Below are 24,214 nucleotides of genomic sequence, written 5' to 3'. Positions count from 1 at the left end.
CAGTTTGTTAGAGTAGATCTTTTGTAATCCTCCTTGATTACGCAATGTTTTTTGTGACATGACATATTGCTGTAATGACCACTGTGTAAAATGTCACTCTCCTTGTGTCATTTCAAAAGTCGGCCAAAGTTATTCTGTTCTGTCTAAAGTTAAAGTTGCAGTTATCAGCAATGCAAAAAATTATCTTGTCTTTCACCTTCACTCCACACATTTAATAGGGGTGGGAATCACCAACGGTCCGATATATATTATCACAATACTTAAGTCACAATATAATATTATTGCAATTTTAAACATTTTATTGTGATAACAGTGATTTATTACCTTTTTTCAACTGCAAATTATGTCCCCAAAGGAAACCTTTATCTACAACTGTTTTATCTAATAAGAGAAAGTTTGCAGTCTGTTAATCTCACTTCAATCATTATCCCCCCAAAATGAGACTGACAAGCAAACAGACTGACCAACAGTTCTAGACAGAGACATATATTTAGACTTAGCATTGGCCTTTGCATTGCACATCGATGTCGCCACCATGTTGCTCAGGGCAAGACTGGCTTATAAACAAATACAAGTAAATGTTATATAGTTATGGTTATATAGCGCTTTTCTAGTCCTGTTGGAAAAGTACTTTACAACACGTCACATTCACCCATTCACACACCCATACCCACCAGTCCTCTGCTGACCTCACCAGAAAAAAAACACAGCACCATCTAGTGTACTGAAACTAATTTTATTATTCTAGTAACAAAATGTTTTATTCGTATTTTCAGTATTAATAATTTCTAGTGTAAAAAGCTTTTTATTTGGCTTCTGTGTATTGACAAAATATTGCAATACATTGGTACTTCATACTACTTAAAAATGTGTCAAAGGCCTTCAAAATCTAAAGCTAGCAATATGTACTGATAACAGATGCATAAAAATGTGCTGTCATATTATCTTTGTTTCATGTTTTTTTTTTTTTTTTTTCTGAGAGTTTGATCTACTATCTGTATAAACATCAGCCCTAAACTCCAGTATCAGTCGGCCTGTCACATATCACGATTTTAATAATTGTTTTAAACAGTGAAAATGAAAACTGTGATGCAAAAATGAACATTCACATTAATATTGAATCATATCGCAGTATCTTTCAAAATAATCACAATATGATCATTTTTTTAACTAAACCATGCAGCTCTATATGCAAGCATCCAGCTGACGTAGCGTTTGGTTGCAGTGAAAAACGATGACGGCAAATGGGTTTTGATTGTAGATCTGAGGGTCCGCAGTGGGACATTTCAACTCTTGTTTGACACCCTGTCCTATCTAAGTCCTCGCTCCTGCACGGGTCCCCCCACTTGACAGATGCGTATTTAAAGCCCATCCCGTGTCTGCGTGACTGAATGAATGGACTCTACGGGCAGAGGCAGGGCTCATTTCACGCCACACGACTGAGCAGCATCAGGGCCTTGTCACTACCGGGTGGAAACTGCTGTGCGTGCACGCAGGGCCGCACTGCATTTCCTCCTCAGCAGTGCCGCAAACCCCGCCCCTGCCGGATGGGATGTTGAAACAATTGCCCCCCTCGATTGGCCCGGGCAGCCGTTCGTCAGCGCTTATTCCTGACACACTGACGGCGGTGGGCGGGCGCTGCTAAGAAAATTATAAGGTCATTTGAATTACGCTTGCTAGCGAGCTTATCGGCTACAATGAAGCCAGAAATGATATCAATGATTGTGACAATGAACGGATGATGATCGCGGGGTCAAAGTCGACGCGCACAGCCACAGCCAGGCCGATCTGACGCACCGGAGGAGGAGAGGAGCAGCAGCATTAACAACAGGAGGGGATCCCGGTGCGTGTGTCCGTTCCTCTGTGCGTTTCTGTGAGCCTCTGTCAAGCACAGCCGAGCGGTGGTGAGGAGCGGAGGGGGCGACCAGCCTAGCCTATAAGCCGATCAAGGCGGAATCGCACACACCGAGCTTCACGTCTGGGATTTTGTGCGCACCTACATGCTGTGACGGTGTGAACGAGGTGCTGCAAGGTATGTAAGCAAAAAAAAAGATAAACAAAAACCATCCCCCCGACAGCCACAGCCCGAGCTGACCGTCCGTGCGCCCCGCGATGCTCAACTTCTCCGGCTATTAGGAGAAAGGGACCGAGCCATCCCCGGTAATGTCTCTCTATTGTCCTCTGTCAACCTTGTGAGCGATCGACCCACTAACTGGACTCGATAGTAACATCATACCCCGTGAAAAGATGATTTGTGTGGACGTGGCCAGCATATTCAGAAAGTGTCACACTGTCCATCCGCGTCCTCGCCTCAACCGCTGCGCGCAATCCGCTGCGCATCCCGCTCCCGTTACCATGATAACCTACATCAGGTTAGAAATATGCTCCAACCGGGTTCACCATTGGAGGCCCTGTCTGTCTGCAAGCGCACATGGCATGCTTAGTGAGGCGTAGTCTAACCGACAGTGGGTTGAACCTCTCTATCGTTTCCCCATCCACTACCGCAATATGATGCTCCGCGCCTTTTAAATTTCCGGGTGTAGCAGCAGCAGCAGCAGCAGTGAATGATGAAGCTTTTTTTCCTGCTCTGAAGTGGCAACTGGCCTCTTTAATGCATTTCTGTCCCTTGACGTGTGACAAATCCCATCATGCCGGACATTCAGTCATTTCACTGTCCACAACACAGCTGTCTTGTAGCACAGTACGTCAGTCTGTGTTTTAAATAGCAGCAGACTTGTTGAATTGCTGTGATCATTACCATCACAGCCACATGCAGGCAGACAGGAATGCATCTAGTCTGCGTCTTGGCTCAAGAACAGGGATACTCAACCCAACTTGCTTTGACCAAAATGACAGGAGGCCAGGGGCCAGTTAAAGTCACTACAAGGAGTTTTAACTTGTTATGAAACAGTCTCGATTTAATACTGATGCCTCTGTACGACATGGGTAAATTAATGAGACAGTCAAGAGAAGATTTTCCAGTTAAAAAGACTATTTAGACTATTTAGATAATTTTATTTTAACGTTATATTTTGTGGTTATTAAGGTGGAAATGCTACAGTTTTTGTTCACAGTGGCCTCCAAAATCAACAAAATATGAATGGTCCTTGTAGTAGTTTTAATAAACAAACATGTTAACATTATTTATTAGATAAAATGAATCTATATCATCATCTTTGAGATGTGCCTTTATTTTGAAATTCCCACAAATGTGTCTGGAAGATTTCAGTCATAAAATAGTCAAATCATAATTTAGTTGCTTTGTGTGAGGTGAAATAAATGTAACTGAATGTGTTAGATGGACATATGATATTGTCTCATATTGATTGCGGCCCCAGAATTAATTCAAATTGAAATCGTATCGTTACAGGCGTTATAGACTGTGATATCTGCAAATCTTGCATCACTGTCCAGATATCACACTGTGAGGAGATTTGTGATTTACAGACCTAATATCACCTTGCTTACAGAATTGCAATGTATTAGGGGTGTCACAACTCTACAAATCTTGTGATTTTAAAAAAGAACTCTAGTATATTTGCTGTAATTAATCATAAAATGACTGTAATTTGTCGTCAGAGATCAGGTCAGTCTCTCCTTGAAATCAGAAGAAATGAGTCTGTGATTCCATTTTCCCAGGCAAAGTTGAAGTGCATTTGTTAGCCAGTTAAAAGAAGCAGGAGTAGGTGTTTATTTAGATAATTTTATTTTTATTTATATTGTTTCATTTTAAATAAAAGTTCCTCATATTCATTTTAAGCTCTCTCAGAATTATCCTCATTTCAAACTTTTGCTCCTCTTCAATAAGTTAGTTGTCTTCCACTACATAGCTCACCCTCTGATCCTACTGAACTTTTCACACAAAGATCAGCCTTCTTTTTTTTTTTCTAAAAGACTTATTTATCCTACCATAATATAGGATAAATGGTGTCAGTTTATTTTTTATTGTGAATTACAAAATACACACCCTATCAGGGGCCACATTTGGCCGACTGGCCACAAGTTGAGTGTCACAGCTCCAGAAAATGGGCTTAAAACAGATGCACAGGTGTCGTTCCGTGAACTTCCCTATAGTTGTTCACCTCTTGATAAAGAGAAATAAAAACCCTGCAGTGTTTTTCTACAAAGCCTAATGAATAGATAATGAGCAGTCATGTAAACCTATCCTTCACTGCTTTAGGATCATCTTCCTGGCTATCTGGTGGCACGGAACACACCGATGTCGACACATGCTGCTGTCCTCTGCTGCTCTCAGCTGTCACTATAGTCAGTTTGCTTTGAGTTAGGGTTCCCCCAAGGTCTTAGCAGCCTTGGGCTTTATTCAACTGCAAGAGGGATGAAAAGTCAGAAGATTTTCTCAGTCTTACCACGGTGTGAAAAAAATATTACACTAAGTTGTTGTAACAAGACGACAGAGTATTTTATTTGCTCATTTACAGATGTCAGACAAGATGATGACATTTAGTATATGAGTGGTTACGTATGGGTAACCTCTTTCTCATTTATTACAAGCTCACAGTGTACCAGAGCTGAGTCACTGGATTCAAATGGGTACAGGATGTGTAAACAAATCATAAATTGCAATGTCACAATCATTTTTTTGGTAACTTAAAATGACAAGTGTTGCTGTATAAGGTACTTACTGACAGTCGGTGTACTACCCACAGTAGACGTCAGTTGGCACACGCCATGTTTGTAGAGGCAGCAGGAGTATTGGTGTAGGAATGTACTGCTTTGGACAGGGACAAAAAACTCAGTATCAGTTTGAGGGTACGCTATATTTATAATATGTTCACTGCTTTAGTTTGCATTCAGACAGCCATTTTCTGACGAGAGACTTCCATCATATATGCAAAAAATCACACTCTCCAAGCCAGGCAGTCTCTATTCGTCATTTTACCTTGCAGAACACCACAGTTGCTTGTCTACCACTGCCTTGATCTGTTAGTTTGCTCGTGTTATTGTGTAGTCACACAAGAACACAAGCAAACTAGCAAACTAACTCTCCCTTTAAACTATGTGACCTTTCTCCTACTGAAACAACGATTGGTCTAAAATGTTTGTGATTAGTTTCCACAATCCGCAGCCATTTTCTGTAACTATTTATATGTGTGTGCATTCTTTCAGGATGATGCGTCTAGCGTGTTGCACAGCCCTGCTGTTCGTATTGAGGCTGCTGGTGGGCTTGCCTTGGTACCAGGTTCTTCCGGCTATCCTGATCTTCTACCTGGGAAGTGGAGGATGGAGCTTCCTGCAGATTTTTGCCAAAACAGTTGGCAGAGACTTACAGTAAGCAAGAGGAAGCTTTATTTATGTTTGCATAGCTCTAGTGATAATGAAATCTAGAAAAGTCATGGAATTTGAAACGTTCACTGCTCTTCCAAGCAAAATTATTCCCTTTTTGTTTATTGCTTTTTATTTTTCAACCAGTCAGGTTTGCTAAAATGTAGCACCATCTGTAAGTAGAATGACAGTGAGAAGTTTTCTGTGGTTTTGGCTCTACACGCTGTTTTGGTGTGAGTTGCCATGTTTTGAAGATCACTCACAGAGATGTTTCCCTTCTCTTGAATATAATGGAACTATATGGCACTCAGCCTGTGGTGCTCAAAGTACCAAAACATTCTCAGCAGCAGTGTCTCTTTCCAGAGATCATGACTCAGTTACACAAGATAATCCACCGACCCACCACCGAGTTTCATGTAGGTACCAAGGTTATTATAATTATCTAAGACTTAACTAAAACTTAAAACTAACTGTGAAAAAAAACATTCCAGTTAAATAAAATAAAATCAGAACTAGAGATTAGAAAAAAAATACATGAAACCATATAGTATACTTACAAAACCAACTAAAATAAAAATATACAGAAAATGTCTTTAGTTTTAGTCTTTGTAAATATGGTGAAATTGTCAACAACAGGCATGAGCAGGCACTGGTACATAGTTTTCTTGAGGCTGGGATGTCTATGTGACTGTAAGTCAACCACCTTATTAACCACTATATTCTGAACTTGTTTAATCTTGCCATGGTCGATATCTCCAAACCTCAGCAGCTCATACCAAAACAAGATGGATAAATAGGACTGCAGGCCAAATATGTATTTTCAATTTTGAAGTCCCTTAAAAGATTTTTTTTAATGATCCCCATGGTGTTCTTTCAATATGGATGATATGATTAAAATTCTCTGTTTCCAGCTTCTTAAATGAGAATATATTTTTGTTTCTTTACTCCTTTATCATAGTAAACTGAACTTCTGTGGGTTGTGGGTAAATCAAGACATTTGAGGACGTCATGTTGGGCTTTGGGAAACACTGGCTGACATTTTTTGTTTTTTCTGACAGTTTATAGACTAAACAACTAATCGATTAGTCAAGAAAATAATGAACAGATTAATCAATAATGAAAATAATAGTTGCACCCCTACTTCTGTGTATCTCAACAATAAGAGTTCCTGAAGATAGCTGAAGTCAGACAAAACCTTTGACATAAAGTAATACAAAGATTTAAGATTTGCACACATGGTAGTTTCTGACACATAGCTGATGTGGAAATAGTGATATTTATCACTGAAAAGTCAGAAAAGGATGACCTTTACTTAGACGACTGGCAAAGACATTAGTGTAGATAGGACAGGGCTCTAAATCAGAATTGTTATGTATCACCTCTAGATAGAATATGTAATGAAACTGATATTGACTGACAGTAATATGCTGTAATGTTGTTCAAGTTAATTATTAAAACACTGCATCAACTCAGGTTTCACACAAAATGCAATGAGTAGAGTTAACTTTTAAATCAGTTTCACCGTGCATAAGTTGCCTGGAGGAACATATGCAAGTAAAGTGTCTCACACTTGTAACTCTGCAAACATGTGGCTTGAAGAATTCACCACAAGACCTTCTGCTCTTCCTCTTCAGGCCTAGTTTTACAGCCAGTGTTATTCCCATCGTGCATGTTTCAAAACCTTGTGACATGGGCAGGTAGTCTAAAATATTCTAGACAAAGGACAATGGAGAGGGTGGGGGAGGTGCAGATCTTTCAACTGTCTTACCTAAAGCCAATATTTACAGTTCAGGGTTACCATGGTAATTGGTTTGTGGTTAACTTCCGTCTTTCCTCAACAGCTCTAGTAGCAGTAGAACAGGAAATTGTAAAAGATGTGACCTAACCAGTAAGGATTAGTGCTTTTCTGTTGCATAAGAAAGGGGGGCTCAGCTCTCTTGTTGATTAGTGAGATAATATCTATATTTTCAAGGCGAAGAGCTGCCAGCTAAACTTTGTTCTTCTTTAGACCAGTTATTATCTGTGCTCCAGTTCTGATGATGTTGTCATTGTTTATCTTTGTATGTCTGAAGACTCTAGGTTAAAAATTCACTATATCTGACCCTGTCAAAACATGCCTTTTACACAGTAACTCAGTAACTTCACAACTTGATGCCTTTGTAAACTAAATCAACCTCCAATATACAGATTTTGGTCCCTGCAAATGCCAGAGATTGTCACTGGGTGGTTCAGTGGGCATCAAGCATCTGTGTTTGCTAGAATTTTTTTTCTTTTTCTTAATTGTGCAGTGAAGTTTGTTTTCAGTATGGAACTGTACTCATGAATGTGAAAGGAGAAACCAGTATTTGAAATCATGCATTTTAATAATACCTGTTTTATTATGAATCTTTCTAGAAGTCACTACCAGCAAACTGAATTCAACTTGATTAAAAAATATCCAGACAAAAGAAATTGATTTTATAGTGTGAAGTTTGCGTAGCTCCTCTGTTGCACCATAATGAGCTCTAAACAGTAACTGCTGCTGACGCCCACTCACTTCCCACTACCACATTTTGTACACTTACCTGCACTATTTATACCCTCACAAACCAAAACATATTTATGCAACTGTACATTCTTTATATATCTGCCCTGTACTGTATTCATATTTAGACTACTGTCTGTACTGTGCATATCTGACGCATCGTGTCAGTGTGCATCATTTGTAGCTGAGGAGCTAAAATCTACTATTGTCATTGTAAGGAAGTGGTTGCTCAAAGCTGAATACAGTGACCAGCTTCTCATGGATCAAAAAGCTTGGGACGGGATCATTCCTATACAAATTCTGTTTAAATAATTAGCTTATACTGCATGATCAAGTCATCTGCTGACAGTGTTCATTTTAATACTTTTCATTCATGACAACAATGGAAAAAAAATGATAACCACTTATATTCTGTTTTTTTAATACTCACATGATACTTGCCTCGTGATAAAACGTGTCTTATTTGTCCAGTGTAACAGGCCTAATAATGCTTGGTACTGACTTGGAGTCACAGGTTGCATCATCATCTCCCATTGTTCCACATCATCTACTCACCCTCATGCAGATTGAGGGTCGGGTTTATTTTGTTAGTCCACAAAACACTGCTGGACTTTCACAGGAAAACAGCGCTGCAGAATCTCCCAAACAATGTCAGTGAATGGTAACCAGTTTTCAAACATAAAAAACAACTGGAAAGAAACCATAAAATGCCTCCAGACTGCTCATCTGGCATAATCCAAGTCTCCTAAAGTCCCAACATTCCATTTGCACACTGTCACGCCACACACACCCAGTTCAGACAGCGTGCATGTGCAAACAAATGTGAATGTGGCCCCAAGGTAAGGATCTACAGTGAAGATTCAGGCTAAAGACATGGGGCAGATAACATTTTTTCAGTCAACTTGGCATGTCTGCTTTAGGAGACATGGATTACACCAGGCATTTTATATTTGTATTGTTTTGTTTTTTTTACGTTTGAAAACTGTTGACCATTCGCTTCCATTGTTTGGAAAATTCTGCAACAGAGTTTTCCTCTGAAACCCCAGCAGTATTCTGTGGACTAAAAAACTAAACCTGACTCTCAATTGGCATGAAGGTGCATAGATAATGACTGAATTTTCATTTTTGGTTGAAATATCCCTTTAAGCTAGATAGGCAGGAAAAACGCTGCATAATGTATTACAGTGTATTTGAATTATGTACAGCATAGCAATTTAATTTGCACAATAACTGTAAAAGTTTGAAACAACTGTATTGTGGGGTTTTTTTCAGTTTTGTCCAATAAATAGTAACTAGCAATTTTGTAATAAATGAATACATGTAAATTGGACTACTACTACTTACTGTATGAGTAAAAAAAATCAGTAATAATAATCATCTGGTCATAGTGATCAGTTAGACCTGAAGTCTTTAGCATAAAACATTTTGACAGAGATGGCTGACACAAACAAGAGTTTACAGATGTTATCATGCTGATCTTTACTTCAGTAAAATTCAACTGGAATAATCTTTTATCAGTCACTTCCCCAATTATTGTTAACTATTGATAACAGTTGCAGGGTGGATGTGTGTGATTTATTTGTTAATTTCTTTGTTAATTTATTTGCGTATTTATTTATTTATTTGTCAGTTTACGAAGGGGAGCATGTCAGAAAAAGTTTGGGAACCACAGGCTCAGATGCTAAACTTCATTTTGTCTCAGTGCTTGTGCCTTGTGCCAGTGTGTGTGACAGTAAAGTTAAATCTAAAATCTAATCTCATCATACAGTGCTTGGGAGAAAGACTTTTATCTGTATCTTTGCACCATAAATGTAAATTATCAAGTGAGATCCTTCCATTTAGGCAGACTTTGTCCCTTAGAACCACCCAACCATCTCTGTCATAACGTTATATGCCTCTTGTTAGTATTTGCACAATGTAGGTAATAAATGACATCAGTAGGTCAACTTAAGTTCAACTTCAAAGTATTTTGCCGTGAACATCCATTTACTTTGATAATACAAGTGATTTCGCACATTTTAACCGCTCAGCTACAACCAATGCACACTTCATATTACTGCTGACCACTGTCAAAAGAATCTTTTTTTGAATCCTTGCAATTTGTGCATCTACCGTGCAGAGGAACATCAGAGACTTACCAACACTTTGTGATAATTGTCACTTGCAAAGGGTCTAGCAGTAATTACAGTAATGTATATGCATTTTGTAGTTAATGGGCTCCATCATGCAAAACCAATGTGTAATGGTCTTTATAGGGAGGTGGATTGGTATTTACTTTAAAGGGCAAATGGTCTTTTAGAACTTTTTAATAACATTTGCTCTTCCTCCTTCAGTGCGGCAGGTGTGTTATTGCGAGTGAAGATGAACGTCAGACGCCACCTGAGAGAGAAGAACACTATTCCCAAGATCTTTGCTGAAACAGTGCAACGCTACGGGGACAAAACGGCACTGATCTTTGAGGGGACTGGGGAGAGGTGGACCTACCGACAGCTAGATGAGTACTCCAACAGAGTCGCCAACTTGCTGCTGGAACGGGGTTTCAAGGTAGGTCTACAAAACAAAATATTCAGTCGCCATTTATTTTACACTACACTAGATGCAACAAGACATACTTTGTATCAAATTAGACAAAAACTAGAAATAATATGTTCTTTATTAGACAGTAATAAAGAAAATTTTTTTAGTTTTTGTCTAATTTGAGACAAAGTATGGCTTGTTACGTCTTATTAGTGTACCGTAAAATAAAGTGTGACCAAATATTCCATAAAGAGAAATAAACTTCAGTCAGTCACTTAATGGCAGTCAAGCCCCTCCTTTGGTTGTTTCTCTCTTCAGGAAGGGGATGTGGTGGCCCTTTTCATGGAGAACAGGTCCCAGTACGTGGGCCTCTGGCTGGGTATGGCCAAGATCGGAGTAGAGGCCGCTCTGATCAACTTCAACCTGAGACTAGAGGCCTTGGTCCACTGTGTCAACATCTCCAATGCCAAGGCTGTGGTGTTTGGCTCGGAGCTGACTGATGGTAAGAACAGGGAACATGGAGGAGGGGGATGGATGGACATTAGAGAAGCATCTGAAGGATATGTGTCAGATTTTTGTTTGTTACAGTACTAACATAGGCATGTCTATAGTCAAAAATCTGAAGGTTGTCTCAAAGGGCTTTACAGTCTGTACAGGATTGACTTATGCTGATGAGTGCTGTTATGTTTCCGCTGTGATGAGAGAGGTAAGTGGTGCGGGGAGAAAGCAGCAGAGGTCATAAAAGCTAGATGGCTTTTGGAGGACATGTCTCCTCAGTATCAGTGCAGCTTTAAATGGCTGATGGACGGAAAGAAGGGAGTGATGGAGAGGGGAGTGGAGAAATGTGTCTATGATCAATCTGCAGTGTTCAGGGTCTGAGTTGGTCAGAAAAGGGATTTTTTTAAACAAGTAAATAAAAACATTGTAATTGAAACAAAGATGTATATACAGATGTTAGTTATTAAAATGCACAAAATATCTTGAAGATCACATGAGTTACTACACTTTATAATCTCATTCCAGTTGCTGCACCCTGCCCCACTTTATTGATCATTACCAACATTTTGATTCAAAAACTCCCAGTTTCTTTTAGTTATGCAGATTTCTTTTTTCATAGCAGCCCATGTTGATATATTCTCAATATATTAATTCATACTTGGTTGGCACATTTTTCATCTAATAGCGATCGCCCTCTTAGCTTGTAAGAGACACAAGTCTATTAGTTCTTAATTACTCTTCTGTGTAATAAAATCACTTGAATAAACATCCAGGATGCACAGCTTTGTTGACCAAGGGATTTTTAATTCTGTTATCTGGCTAATCATGTCAAGAACCTCCTTCCAAAAACAACATAACAGATTTAAACCAGCCAATGCTGAGTCACATATTGTTATTATAAATTAGCAACATTCTTGATTAAACCTCTTGTTTACATGAGTAATGATTATGGCACATAAGAAAATTAAATATCTCAATTACCAATATAAGGTTAAGACCAACATTAAAAGAGGGAATACATATTGACAAATGGATAAACAAATTAGTTGCTAAGCAACTGTTCAATGTGCAGTCATTTGTGATTTTACTTAATAATAAGATTAAGGATATAAATCATTTTTTACATGATTACATGTGTGAGTTTCTTGAGTATTTTTGAAGGGCCAAATAGAACTAATTGCCTTTTTTAATATCTAATCTACTGACCTGCAGTGACATATCAAATATCAAATCTAAGATGACTTCTAGTCTCATATCATGATATCTCTGTATCATCCAGCCGAAGTTGGGAGCCAAAAAAAAAATTGATTAATCACCCAGCCCTGCCTTTTATTGCTTATAATATAAAACTGCAACAGCTGAGGAGACTGGTCAAACATAAGTTAGGGAGGTATTTCAATCTCCTCATGACCCTCTTCTGGGTCTCTGCCCAATTTGAAAAGCCCTGATCTCAACAGCTATAAAGAGTGAATGAGTTTTGAGCTGTTCATCCTGGGATTGATGGAACAGTCTTTGTATTGGATCCTGCACTTGTCATGTGCTTTATGCCTTTAAGTAATTGGAAACGCAGTCTCTTTGCTACTGAGCAGGCCAAAGTCGAGCCAGTATTCATTAGTACTGAGCCAGCATGACATAAGGCTTTTAAATTAAGATGCACTGTCTTTTCTTCTTTTTTCTTTTTTTTTTTTAGGGGAAAATATAAGATGTTTCAGTTCATTGTTCCCTTCTTTGGTCTGTCTTGCTCACAGTCACATATTGATACTTTCTTTCCTACATTACTACATTTCCTCTCTTCATGTCGACTCCCCCACTTTCCTCTTGACACTCTATTCCATCTTTACTTCTGTTCGCTGTCTATAAAGACTGCAAAAAATTACCGTTTTATGGTGCTTTAATATTGTACCACATAAAATCTTCTTGAAATTTAGGATAATGAAGTGAAATGAAATGAAAAAAGTTAAAATTCACTGATTCCAGCTCCTTAAACATGATTATTTTTTGGTTTCTTTAGTCCGTAATGACGGTAAAGTGAACATCTTTGGGTTGTGGACAAACTACAAACATTTGAGGACATCACTGTGGGCTTTTGGAAACACTGATCAACATGTCTCATCATTTTCTGATATTTTGTAGACCAAACAACTAATAGATCAATCTAGAAAATAATTGTCAGATTAATCGACAGTGACAATAATTGTTAGTTGCAGCCCTAATGTGTTTCTCTTTTTCTCACAGCGGTGTGTGAGGTCCACAGTTCAATGGGGAAAGCAGTGCAGATGTTTTGCTCTGGAGACTGGGACCCCAAACGAGTCCCACAGGGAACCGAGTGCCTAGAGCCCCTGCTGGATGCTGCCCCGTCTCATCTGCCAAGCCGGCCACAGCGCTGCTTCACGGGTGAGAACGCCATGCCGCATCATACTTCTCCTGTTTCTCAACAATATTAATAGCTCTGTTTAACAAAAAAACATTTTACGGATGCTTTTGGGAGTTATTTCATGTGATATTTTCAGTGGTGTAATATTAAATCGGCAACCAAGATTTCAGCACCTGCTCTAACAAAAGCAGCACAATAGTTTCAAAAAGTAATTTGTTTGTATTTATTGGTCTGGCAGCACAGAGCAGTTGTGAGTGGTGAGTAATACTTTTGGAACCAAGCAGTGAGTCACAGTCAAATAAATCACATCACTCACTGTTGAAAAATGAAAAGCTTGTACTGAACTGAAATGTCAAGAGTAATATCTGCTTTTTTTTGTCATGTTTTAATGCTGGTTAATATATTAATGATTTTAAATAAATACAGGAACAAACAGAGACTTTAATTACTTTACTTTATTTAAAGCCACCTCATACAAATTAGGCTGATTGGTACAGTAGTATTTGAGATCAACCTGAACAAGCTTCAGGTCCAGGGTCTGTCGATCACTCACACACACACACACACACACACACACACACACACACACACACACACACACACACACACACACACACACACACATACATGCATGCATGCATACATGCAGGCAATCAAATGATACCTTCCAGTTTGATGCCTGTATATATGATACTTTTGACAACCTTAAAAGTATACAACACCATATGTCATCAGAGCCTTGGTTCAGATAAGGAAAACTAATGATAGAAAAGTACTTTTTTATTTTCTCCTTTTTCATTGTTTCCACAGAGCTAATCAGTAAGCTCTCTTTTAGGGCCAAGTCCTACCTGCTCTCTCAGTTAAGCTTTTGATCATTACATATATCCATTTACAGCCACACAGGCTGTTGCAGCTATAAAACCTGCGACCTTTGGTCATGTTCACACATGCGCAAAAATGTGTCTCGGGTTATCCAACGATCTGACGACCAAAATGCATCGTGTTAGATAAGTCAGGACACATTCAGAGGTGATTAGTGAATGTACACACACAGTATGCTGTGTAGAGTGAATGTCAGTGAGCGCAAGTGCACTGAGGTTGCTGCTGCTTTGTCAGCTTTGTACGCACAAACACACACGCACACACACACACACACACACACATACACACACACACACACACACACACACACACACACACACACACACACACACACACACACACACACACTCTCACACACACACACACTCACACACACAGCTGATTTGCTTATGCCAATTGAGGTAGCACATAGCCACCACGATCCAGTTCTCTAGTTGGATGTCAGAGCTCTGCAGTATATTTCTTCTGTTTAGCAGTGGCTGATTTTATTTCAGATAAAATCATTTGTGAGCAGGAAAGCCAAATCCAAACACAAGTGCTCAATTGTGATGCCAGAGATCTCTCAATCTAGGGCCAGTTTGTATATGTCTGGTTGTAATTTTGCTTACAAGTCGCACTTTATCTCTGGGAAAAAAATGAATTTAACTATCTACTTTGCACAATCTTTAAAAGGGGATACTGCTTTATTTTACCTCCACCCTCCAGTGCTGCAACTTAGTCAAATGGGCTTGCAGTCAAAACTGTGAATAGGCCTGTAATTATGGTTCAAAGCCAAGCATCTACTCTCCTGCACAGCTGATCAAAAATGAGCATGACGCAAAACATTTATTCAGAAAGACTAAACTGAACTGCACATTTAACCATAATAGAGCCTTCGTTTTGACACACTCACAGCAAGCTCATGCCAAATTCAGCTAAAGCACATTTAGTGTTTGATATCTCACTCTCACTATACTGTCTTTTTCAGATCGCCTGTTCTACATCTACACGTCAGGAACCACTGGGATGCCTAAAGCTGCTATTGTTGTGCACAGCAGGTAGGAAGGAGCCATGCAGCTGACTAACAGATACACAGGATTTGCAGCTGCTCGCTTTGTTGATCCCTGTAGCTTTCATGTGTAGCGTAAATGCTGTTTAAGAGAGTGGAAGAGAAAAACATAAAACTTGTTGGTTTTGTTTTGACTTTCTTCTCTTGCAGGTACTATCGCATGGCAGCCTTGGTATATTATGGCTTTAGGATGACACCAGATGATGTGTTGTATGATTGCCTTCCACTCTACCACTCTGCAGGTAAAACTAAAGCTGTGTTAAATTTTAAGTTACTTTTGATCTTGTTGCAAAGTCCAAATTCAGTCCCTTTGTACCTGTGACATTCCTCATAATGTTCATCATGATGGATTGTTTGTAGCTTGAATCAGCATCCAGCCTAAAATGGTGGATAAAGCCAATCAAATACTAAAAAGAGTCAGTCGATCTTTGGCTCACATTTAGTTCTCTTGACTTCTGCACCAGACAAACAAGATCAGGTATAATATGGGCTATTTTAAAGCAACATTTACAGTATTTTTTGTGATTTGGTAGTTCACTTATACACCATGTTGTAAATATGACCAGCTGTACACTGTATGTACAGTGCTCTGAGTACTCAGTGTGGGTTGTGTGGTGAACACCGCTTCATACATACATACAGCGAAGCGAGTGAAAGTGGATCGAGGGCAAAAAAAATGTCCAGTGTGAATTAGTTTCTCCTCGTTCCTGTTGACTTCTTGGATCAGGGGAAATTGAAACATCAAGGAGGTCAACCACTATTTTGACCATAGCAAATACTTTGGAGGTGAAGTACGTGTGCAAAACTTTGTGGCTTTTTAAACAAGCATCACGTTGCTTAACCTGTTCACTGATGGATTGAGGAAAACCTCAAACAGTCTAATGTTTGCTAATTCAGTAGTTCATCACTTCCAGTTAGGAAGTGGTGTAAGAGCCAACTACTGTAGATAACACCAGTTGCATTGAAAGTTTTTTTGGGGGTTTTCTTGCCTTTATTAGATAGGATAGCTGAGAAGTAGACAGGAAAGGGGAAACCGCTGCAGAGGACTAACAGCCTCTATACATGGGGCGGACGCTCTACCAACTGAGCTACCCACCAGTTGCATTTAGCAGCAGTGTATTTCACTGTTCATCAGAAAATTACAGAGTTGAGCTAGCTGGAAGACTTCAGATAAGAGGGAAAACCAGAAAACATTTTCTGCATAAAATATAATCCAGTTTCACCAAAATGACATGGCAATGACATAGTTGGTGGTGTTTGACTTAGTGCTATATAGCATTATTACAAGTCATTGTCACATCAAAATGATTTTGAAGTTGTTCTTTTAAGGTAGAAGAGTTACATAGTTATGGGGTAGCTGTGACTCAGTGGTAGAGCTAACTAATATATAACTAATATACTAATTGTTCAATAGTTCTTAAAGGTAACGGTTGCTTTCATGATAGCCATTGCTAACTAGATGCCATAACTTCACACACTGTTTTACACCAGATTTACAACAGTGAGGAAGAAGTCAGCAAACATGACTAAATGTAGCGTGAATAAAACTTAAATACCTCACTGAGTCATGTCAGATAGATTTTCATCAGCAACGATGATTGTTTAACAACAAATCCCATGATCCCATGCCACTTCATGACATCATCATACTACATTGTTTCTTTTTTTTTTTTTTATGTGAGAGAGACCCCTGGTGGCAGAAGTGGTAAAGAAAGAAGAAGTTGCATGCTGTTGCTTTAAATTCTATGCCTTGATAGATTCCCATGTTGAGGCTGCAGTTCTACGACCCTGACACCTCCTGTTTCTTTGTCTACAGGTAACATTGTGGGAGTGGGCCAGTGTATAATACACGGGATGACTGTTGTCATCAGAAAGAAGTTCTCTGCCTCACGTTTCTGGGACGACTGTGTCAAATACAACTGCACTGTAAGCATATCAACTTAAAATACATTTTTTAAAAAGATTCAGTTTACACCTCTCTGTAAATCTCAGATTAGTTTTTACACTAAAACTTTAAACTCTCAATTTAAAATGTGATCCACTATCTTAAACTTGCTCTTTTAACTTGGCTAATTAACTTTCTAGCTAGCTAACTCACACTTAAATGTTTTAATTTTTTAACTAGCCCAATAGCAAACTAACTCTTTGTTAATTTTTTAGCTAGGTGGCAAATGATGTAACATTTTGTTAATTTTTTAGATGGTGAGCAAAGAACATCCTCTCTCCCTTTATACTTGCTTGGTCTCACCGGCACTTACATTCATTTCTTATTTATTTATTTGGATTTGGGTGAGCAAGCATCTTCATATTAATTAAACTCATTTAAGTTCAGTTTGCATCACTAAACTTGGATTTACTAGTCAGAGATTAGTTTTTAATTGTGCAACAAAAAAGCTCTGCTTCATTATAAATCTGGGTTTACTCATTTTAAACCCCGTTTTGCTAACCTATCATTAGAAAGAATCTTAGGTTAGATTAATGTTATTCCCCAGTTAATCTTGAATTCCTTTGTCATTATTGTGAGCTTGGTATCAAATCAGTAATTCATCTTTTAACATCTCTGTCTCACGAAACTACTGTTTCTCATTACAATCTGGTTCCATTCTCCTCCAGATTGTGCAGTACATCGGTGAGATCTGCAGATACCTCCTCAACCAACCATTTCGGGACACGGAGCAAAAGCATCGGGTGCGCATGGCGCTGGGCAATGGCCTTCGCCAGTCTATATGGGAGGAGTTCATGAAGCGCTTCAGTATCCCACAGATCGCAGAGTTCTATGGCGCCACAGAGTGCAACTGCAGTCTGGGCAACTTCGATAACAAGGTGGGCAGGTGTCCTGCAACAAAGTGGTGATGATGGTCTGACCAAATGGCTATTCAGGGTTGTTTTTTTGCCTGGACTTTCTTTCTCAGATTAAGTGTTTCAAGTGGTATCATTTTAGTGAAATACTCTCTTCTGAAATCCTTAAGACTACCACCACCACTCAAATCCTTTCACCTGAGAGGGTGTCACATTAAGTTCAAAGGCTTTTCTTTCTGTTACTGCTGTAAAATCCTCACTGTAAGCACTGTTATTGTAAAAAATGTTTTCTCAGCATTTGTAGATTTTCATCAGTACAACACAATGCACAGCACTGCAACTGATCTGCCTCTTATTTTCCTCACCACACTGAAAAAGCTTTGGTCATATGTTTTTTTCTTTGTACTTTAGGTTGGAGCGTGTGGCTTCAACAGCCAGATTCTACCCTTCATCTACCCAATCAGGCTGGTGAGGGTTGATGAAGAGACCATGGAGCTCATTAGAGGACCTGATGGCGTCTGTATTCCCTGTAAACCTGGTAGGTTTACTGTATACACATATTAAAAATCAATTTTACACCTGATAAGATTAAACATACACAGAGTGCGGGTTTTCAACAGAAAAATACACCTGGAGCACACAAAGGCACTCATTTCCCCATCCACATCATATGTTTGATTATAAGTGAAATAACACATTGATAGCTAAGACTAGTTAACCACTACCAAGGCTTCAGTTTAGCCGTTTATCTCCAGTATTTCAGAACATGTCTCATGCATGTCATTGCACCTGTTGATGTGAACAAATCACAGAATATAAATACAAGATACTGTCTAAAGAATGTGTCGGAAACATTGTGGGGTAAATAACAGTCCAACTCTACCAATATTTGGGTAAACGACAAAAAGTTGAGCACTCATCAGTCTTATCTACATGACAAAGCTGCCTAGATTAATTCTGTGTTATGAAACGACTACCTTTTTTTTAAAATCTTTTTCAGTTTCAGATAGCATAAATTTTAAACTGCTGAGACATTTGAATATTTTCCTAAAGTACCACTCCATAAAGTGTACCCTAAAAAATATTTCTTGAAAATGTCTTTAAATTGTTTATGCAGTCTATTTTATGACCCAGAAAACCCATCATAATGCATACCATAGAGGGTTCAAATAACTGTGTAGCCTTTTCTTTATGTTAAAGATGCACTATTGACATACAAACATGTGGACACACTAAGTCCTTTCTGAAACCCCTGATGGAGCTCAAACAATCCACTCTGTGTATGAAAATGTCTGTCTCTGAGCATGTCTCTGTCTTTCTCTCTCTGACTGGCTGTCTCATTCTGCAGGCGAGCCGGGCCAGCTAGTCGGCAGGATCATTCAGAACGACCCTCTTCGGAGGTTTGATGGCTATGTCAACCAATCAGCAACCAGCAAGAAAATTGCTCACAGCGTCTTCAAGAAGGGAGACAGTGCCTATCTCTCTGGTTAGAGTCACTCACACACAGATATACATACATATTGAATTATTCACTGTATTCCTCGCTGATTGACTGAATGAATATGATCTTTCATCCTGCCTCTCACCAGGTGACGTGTTAATCATGGATGAGTGCGGCCACATGTACTTCAAGGACCGCACAGGAGACACTTTCCGCTGGAGAGGAGAAAACGTCTCAACGACCGAGGTGGAGGGGACACTCAGCAGGCTGTTAGACATGAAGGATGTGGTAGTCTATGGAGTGGAAGTACCAGGTAAATATCTTTCAATATATATGCTTGAATATTTGCTCTTATGTGGGACTAAAGCCGGGGTAGGCAGTTTATTTTTAGTGTCACTGGCCAAAAGTTCCATAACAACCTTTTAGCATAATGTAATTAAATTGGTCTGAGTGAAAAGCAGACTTCTGCTCCTCCTCTTGCCTCTGTTTTCAGGCTTTAGAAAGTCTAGCCCATGACAGTAAACTTCAGGAAACCAATCACAAGTCAGTAAGATAGTTGAGTCTCATTACCAAAATGTCAGTATTTCATGAGCAGTGAAACTGTCTTTCTCCAGAATTGCTAACTGTACCTTTTACTATACTGCCTTAAATACTATAGTTTTTACAGTTGCAGTATCTTGACTTGCTCTCGACTCATTGTGGCCTGAAATGAATTATACCCATTTGAAATGTCATCACATATAAAGCTGAACTGTAGTCAAGGCTCTGCAGACTGAGTGACACTCAGGACAAATCACAGTTGCCACTTTCCAGTCGCTGTGATTAGATTAGAACTTTATTAATCCCCAAAGGGAGAAACTAATTTGGCATGCAATGTGACAAATAACAACAGATGCTCAAGTCAGAGAGATCACAGCAGACAACATATGAAAGAGATTTTATTCTGACACAACAGTAATGACACTAATACACAATTGAACAGAGGGTTGTGGGTTCAGAGGGTTCTGCACAGCATTCATGGCCGCATATACACACATATCTGTCTTACATTAAAGAGGTAGTTCAGATTATTTGAAGTGCCCCAGGTTTGGAGAAGCATCAGGAACACTGGTGTAGGAACGTGCTGATCTATCGTCTCAGTCGCTACCGCTGTTTGTGTTATTACGTGACTTCCGTGTTTCAAAAGGTGAGTTCGGATTAAACCTCCACACATTTAATCCTCTGACATGCCCTTTCTGTGTGCACAGGAGCAGAGGGAAAGGCTGGAATGGCAGCCATCGCTGATCCGTCTCACTCCACTGACCTGGAGAAGTTTGTGAAGGACATGGAGAAGGCGCTCCCTCCATACGCCAGGCCAGTGTTTCTCCGCTTCCTTCCAGAGGTCAACAAGACAGGTAAAACTCTCTGCCATTGTGCGTAAAAGAATCAATCCACAAATGAGATTTTCAGAAGCTAACATAGATTTGTTTCTGTGCAGTTTGAAAACGTACAGTTGGTTTTGAAAGACTTAAACATGTGACAACAGCTGAAGAGGATAGTTTGGATTATTTTAAGTGGGACTGTATGAAGTCATTATCGAGAGTCAGTGTATTACCTATAGTAGATGACAGCTAACACGCCCCTAGTTTGGAGTAGCAGCAGAGAAACTAACCAATGTACTGCGGTGGACAGGGTCAGCAGCATAACTTATTTTGGGCCACCTAAAAACAGCATTCCAAACTATTCCTTTAAACAGTGGTATATTCTGTTATATTTCTTAAAATAGTAACACAATCAAGCTAGTGAATTACAGTCAATATATAATAGCTGAATAGGAGCTTAACTGGCTAAATGAAATATCTATATACTCTCTTTCTCTTTCTCAGGAACATTTAAGTTTCAGAAGACGGAGTTGCGTCGGGACGGCTTTGACCCCACTGTGGTGTCAGACAGACTGTACTTCCTGGATTCCAGCAGAGGGCGCTATGCGGAGCTGGACGAGGAGCTTTACCGCTCCATACTGTCAGGGAAAAGCAAATTGTGATGACCAGGCTGACCACTACATGTACACATAGACACAAACACACACAGACATACACATACAGATACAGAAAAAAAGACAATACTGTGTGACCAGGATAGCAGAGTGCAGGACCTTGTCCCCATATACACAAATGCATATAAAATAATAGCCATACACACTCCATGCACCCAGACACAAATGCCTACACATTTACACACATACCTACGTACACATTGTATTCCCAAAACCACTTTGCTCTTTGAAGTCCCTAAAATCAGACTGAATGCACGCCACACACAAACACAGACACAGCACCACTCCATCCATCCCCCCTGCAATCTCCCCAGCAACTCCTCTCGCTACCTCAGCAAACACAGAGAGAGGCACATACCTAGTAACCAGGTCTATTTGGTAACTTGAAAACACCACACCCTCATAGCCACACACTCCCCGCCCACACAGGACTCTCAAACAACCACGCCTGGCCATCCTGGTCCATCAAACCAGATGTGTTGCTGGGGGACACAACTGGGAGGGATGTGGAGCACAGGCTGCCTGGCATCTAGAATGCAAAAACTTGACTACAGATAACCACAGACTTAAAGGATGCTGAGGAGGAGGAGGAGCGTGGATTCAGTGCAAAAAGTGCATGGGACAACAGAGGGACCCATGAGGACCTAAACTGTCTCTCAGTTTGTTGTTTCATCAGCGAGATTGTTTTGTGGAAGACAGGAGCCTCTACCGCCGACTACACCTGCACAATTAGCCAGCAGTGACAAATCTGTGTGACAGCTACAGCTTTCCTCTGTTTGAGGTTAACTTAAAGAGATAGTCTGGTTTATTCCATGTGGGGTTGTAGAATGTGCTTATTGATAGTCAGTGTATTACATACAATAGATGGCAGTTGACACACTCCCAGTTTGGAGAAGCGGAGAGGATTACCAGCACCAGTACCAGCCTTTTCTGATGAGGAACCGCTGTTATAGAAGCCAAGTATCGCTCTTTCCAAACCAACCAAACTCCATGGGCAAAACCAGTGTTTTTACCTCGCAGAACACAGAAGTTGCTGCCCTACCATTGCCTTGATCTGTAACTTTTTTTTTTTGTTATTGTGTGACTTCTGTGTTTTAAACAGATAGATCAGTCGATCTGTCTGGTAGCAACTTAAGTGGTGAAAATATTCTAAATATAGCGTACACTTAAATTGATTTTATTGGGTGGACACTTTTTAAGTGGCTAAAATACATTTTGCTGCTGACTCTGTCCAGTGCATTGCTTAGCTTTCGTGCTGGTACTCCTCTCGGCTTCTCCGCACAAGGGTGTGCCCACCGCTTTCTACTGTAGCTAGTACACTGACTGTTGATAAATGCCTTATACAACCCCACATCAAATAATCTGAACTATCCCTTTAATGGTCTCCTTGTCCTTGATTCCACCCTTGCTGCTTAGAGCTTGAGATGAAAATGAGGAGGAGGATTTTTTTTTTTGAAAAAGGGAACAATGTAAGGATGTGAGGGATTTTGAAAAGCCTGTGACTGAAAGTAAATGAGTTAAATTAGACCAGTGGTTGAAGCTGACAGATTCACTAAAGTGCAATAGGGCTCCAGCGTTTGCAGTGCAATAATCAGCCGCACTACATAAGCGCTGATATAAAACAAAGCTTTGTATTTAAATATGTCTGCATCACACCAAATATATTTAAGTTGTAATGTTTGTTTACATATTTAAGAAAATATGGAAGTTTTAGTATTTTATGTTGTCGTAACAGCTTTCTCTTTTGTTGTAGTGCAAATGTATCAGGCTGTTTTTGCTTTATGTGTATCCAAAATCTGTGCTTCAGTAACTCTTGGAGTCCTCAAAAGTGAGACTGCAGTATGCATTTAATATCAGCTGCTGGAACACCAAGTCATGTGATCTGACCAATTCAACACTGGGCTAAATACATTGGGCTATTTCCACACACACACAATTTGTCAGCATACTGACATGCAGTATGGTTGTGTGGCTGTATTGTGCAGGTTTTGTCTTTAAAGGTAGACTTCGCCTATCGTAGAGTGTGTGCGTGTATATTCTTCTGAAACATACGAAGAGGACTTGATTGAAGAGAAAGAAGCACCAAATCGCCTAATTGGCAAGGACTTGTGTTTTCAACAATACTCCGGTGCTAAAGAGGGATGTTTCATGAGAGCCGAAAGATCCAAAGATTCAAAGGTGGGAGTAGGGGCATTGTTGCGGAGGGGGCATGTCAAAATAGAGCAGTAGAAGAAGAGAAAATGTGCTTTGTCATCCATGTTTTGTCTGTTGTTCGCAGTAGCTGTCATCAGAGGTTGTAGCGGCATGAATGAGCATCATCAACCACAAGCAGAGCACTGTGCCTTACTGTGAGTTCACCTCCCAGATTCACAGGCCCTGGCCCACACATAGTATCACATATGGTTCCCCATGTTGGACTCTTACCTTCATTATTATCATTCAGCTTCTATTGACCATAATCTCATCTGTCTGTCTCCAAGTTTCCTTTCGTAGTAGAGCTGGCCTAAATCTTGGGAGCTCATATTTTATTCTGAAAATCACCTGCTAAGATCTTTCGCAGTCCAGCTACTGGCGCCTTCATCCTGCCAGGTGCAGGAAGATTTTGTGTTGATGTCTCAACGGGCAACAGTCCAAAACCTTGTGAGGCTACTGTCATAGCTTTTTTGAGGACTCTATCCTCCTTACTATCTGTCCTTTGAGTCTCTTTCGGTCTTAACTTAGTCCCAGCTGTACCCTTAATTTGTCTTAGAGCTGTCATATTTGTTAACTTGTTTGTTTCTTGGGTTGTCTGATAGATGTTGTTCACCCAAGTT

General features: G+C 39.7%; 1 protein-coding gene across 1 annotated transcript; it reads left to right on the top strand.

Moving 5' to 3' along the window:
- The first annotated feature begins 1,525 nt into the window (after nt 1-1,525).
- slc27a4 (solute carrier family 27 member 4) lies at nt 1,526-23,417 on the top strand. Its single transcript, XM_084745410.1, has 14 exons — nt 1,526-2,032; nt 5,128-5,289; nt 10,141-10,351; nt 10,643-10,826; nt 13,058-13,216; nt 15,046-15,115; nt 15,277-15,368; nt 16,943-17,052; nt 17,740-17,949; nt 18,337-18,463; nt 19,274-19,411; nt 19,515-19,679; nt 20,614-20,760; nt 21,232-23,417. Exons 2-14 carry the CDS (start codon nt 5,129-5,131, stop codon nt 21,387-21,389), a joined length of 1,932 nt encoding a protein of 643 aa, XP_084601536.1. The 5' UTR covers nt 1,526-2,032; nt 5,128; the 3' UTR covers nt 21,390-23,417.
- Nucleotides 23,418-24,214: the final 797 nt, after the last annotated feature.

Source organism: Lutjanus erythropterus, chromosome 20 (genome assembly GCF_056507025.1).
Source record: "Lutjanus erythropterus isolate fLutEry1 chromosome 20, fLutEry1.hap2, whole genome shotgun sequence".
Classification (NCBI taxonomy): domain Eukaryota; kingdom Metazoa; phylum Chordata; class Actinopteri; order Lutjaniformes; family Lutjanidae; genus Lutjanus; species Lutjanus erythropterus.
Note: the sequence above shows the minus strand (reverse complement) of the source record. Positions and strands in the feature narration are given on the sequence as shown.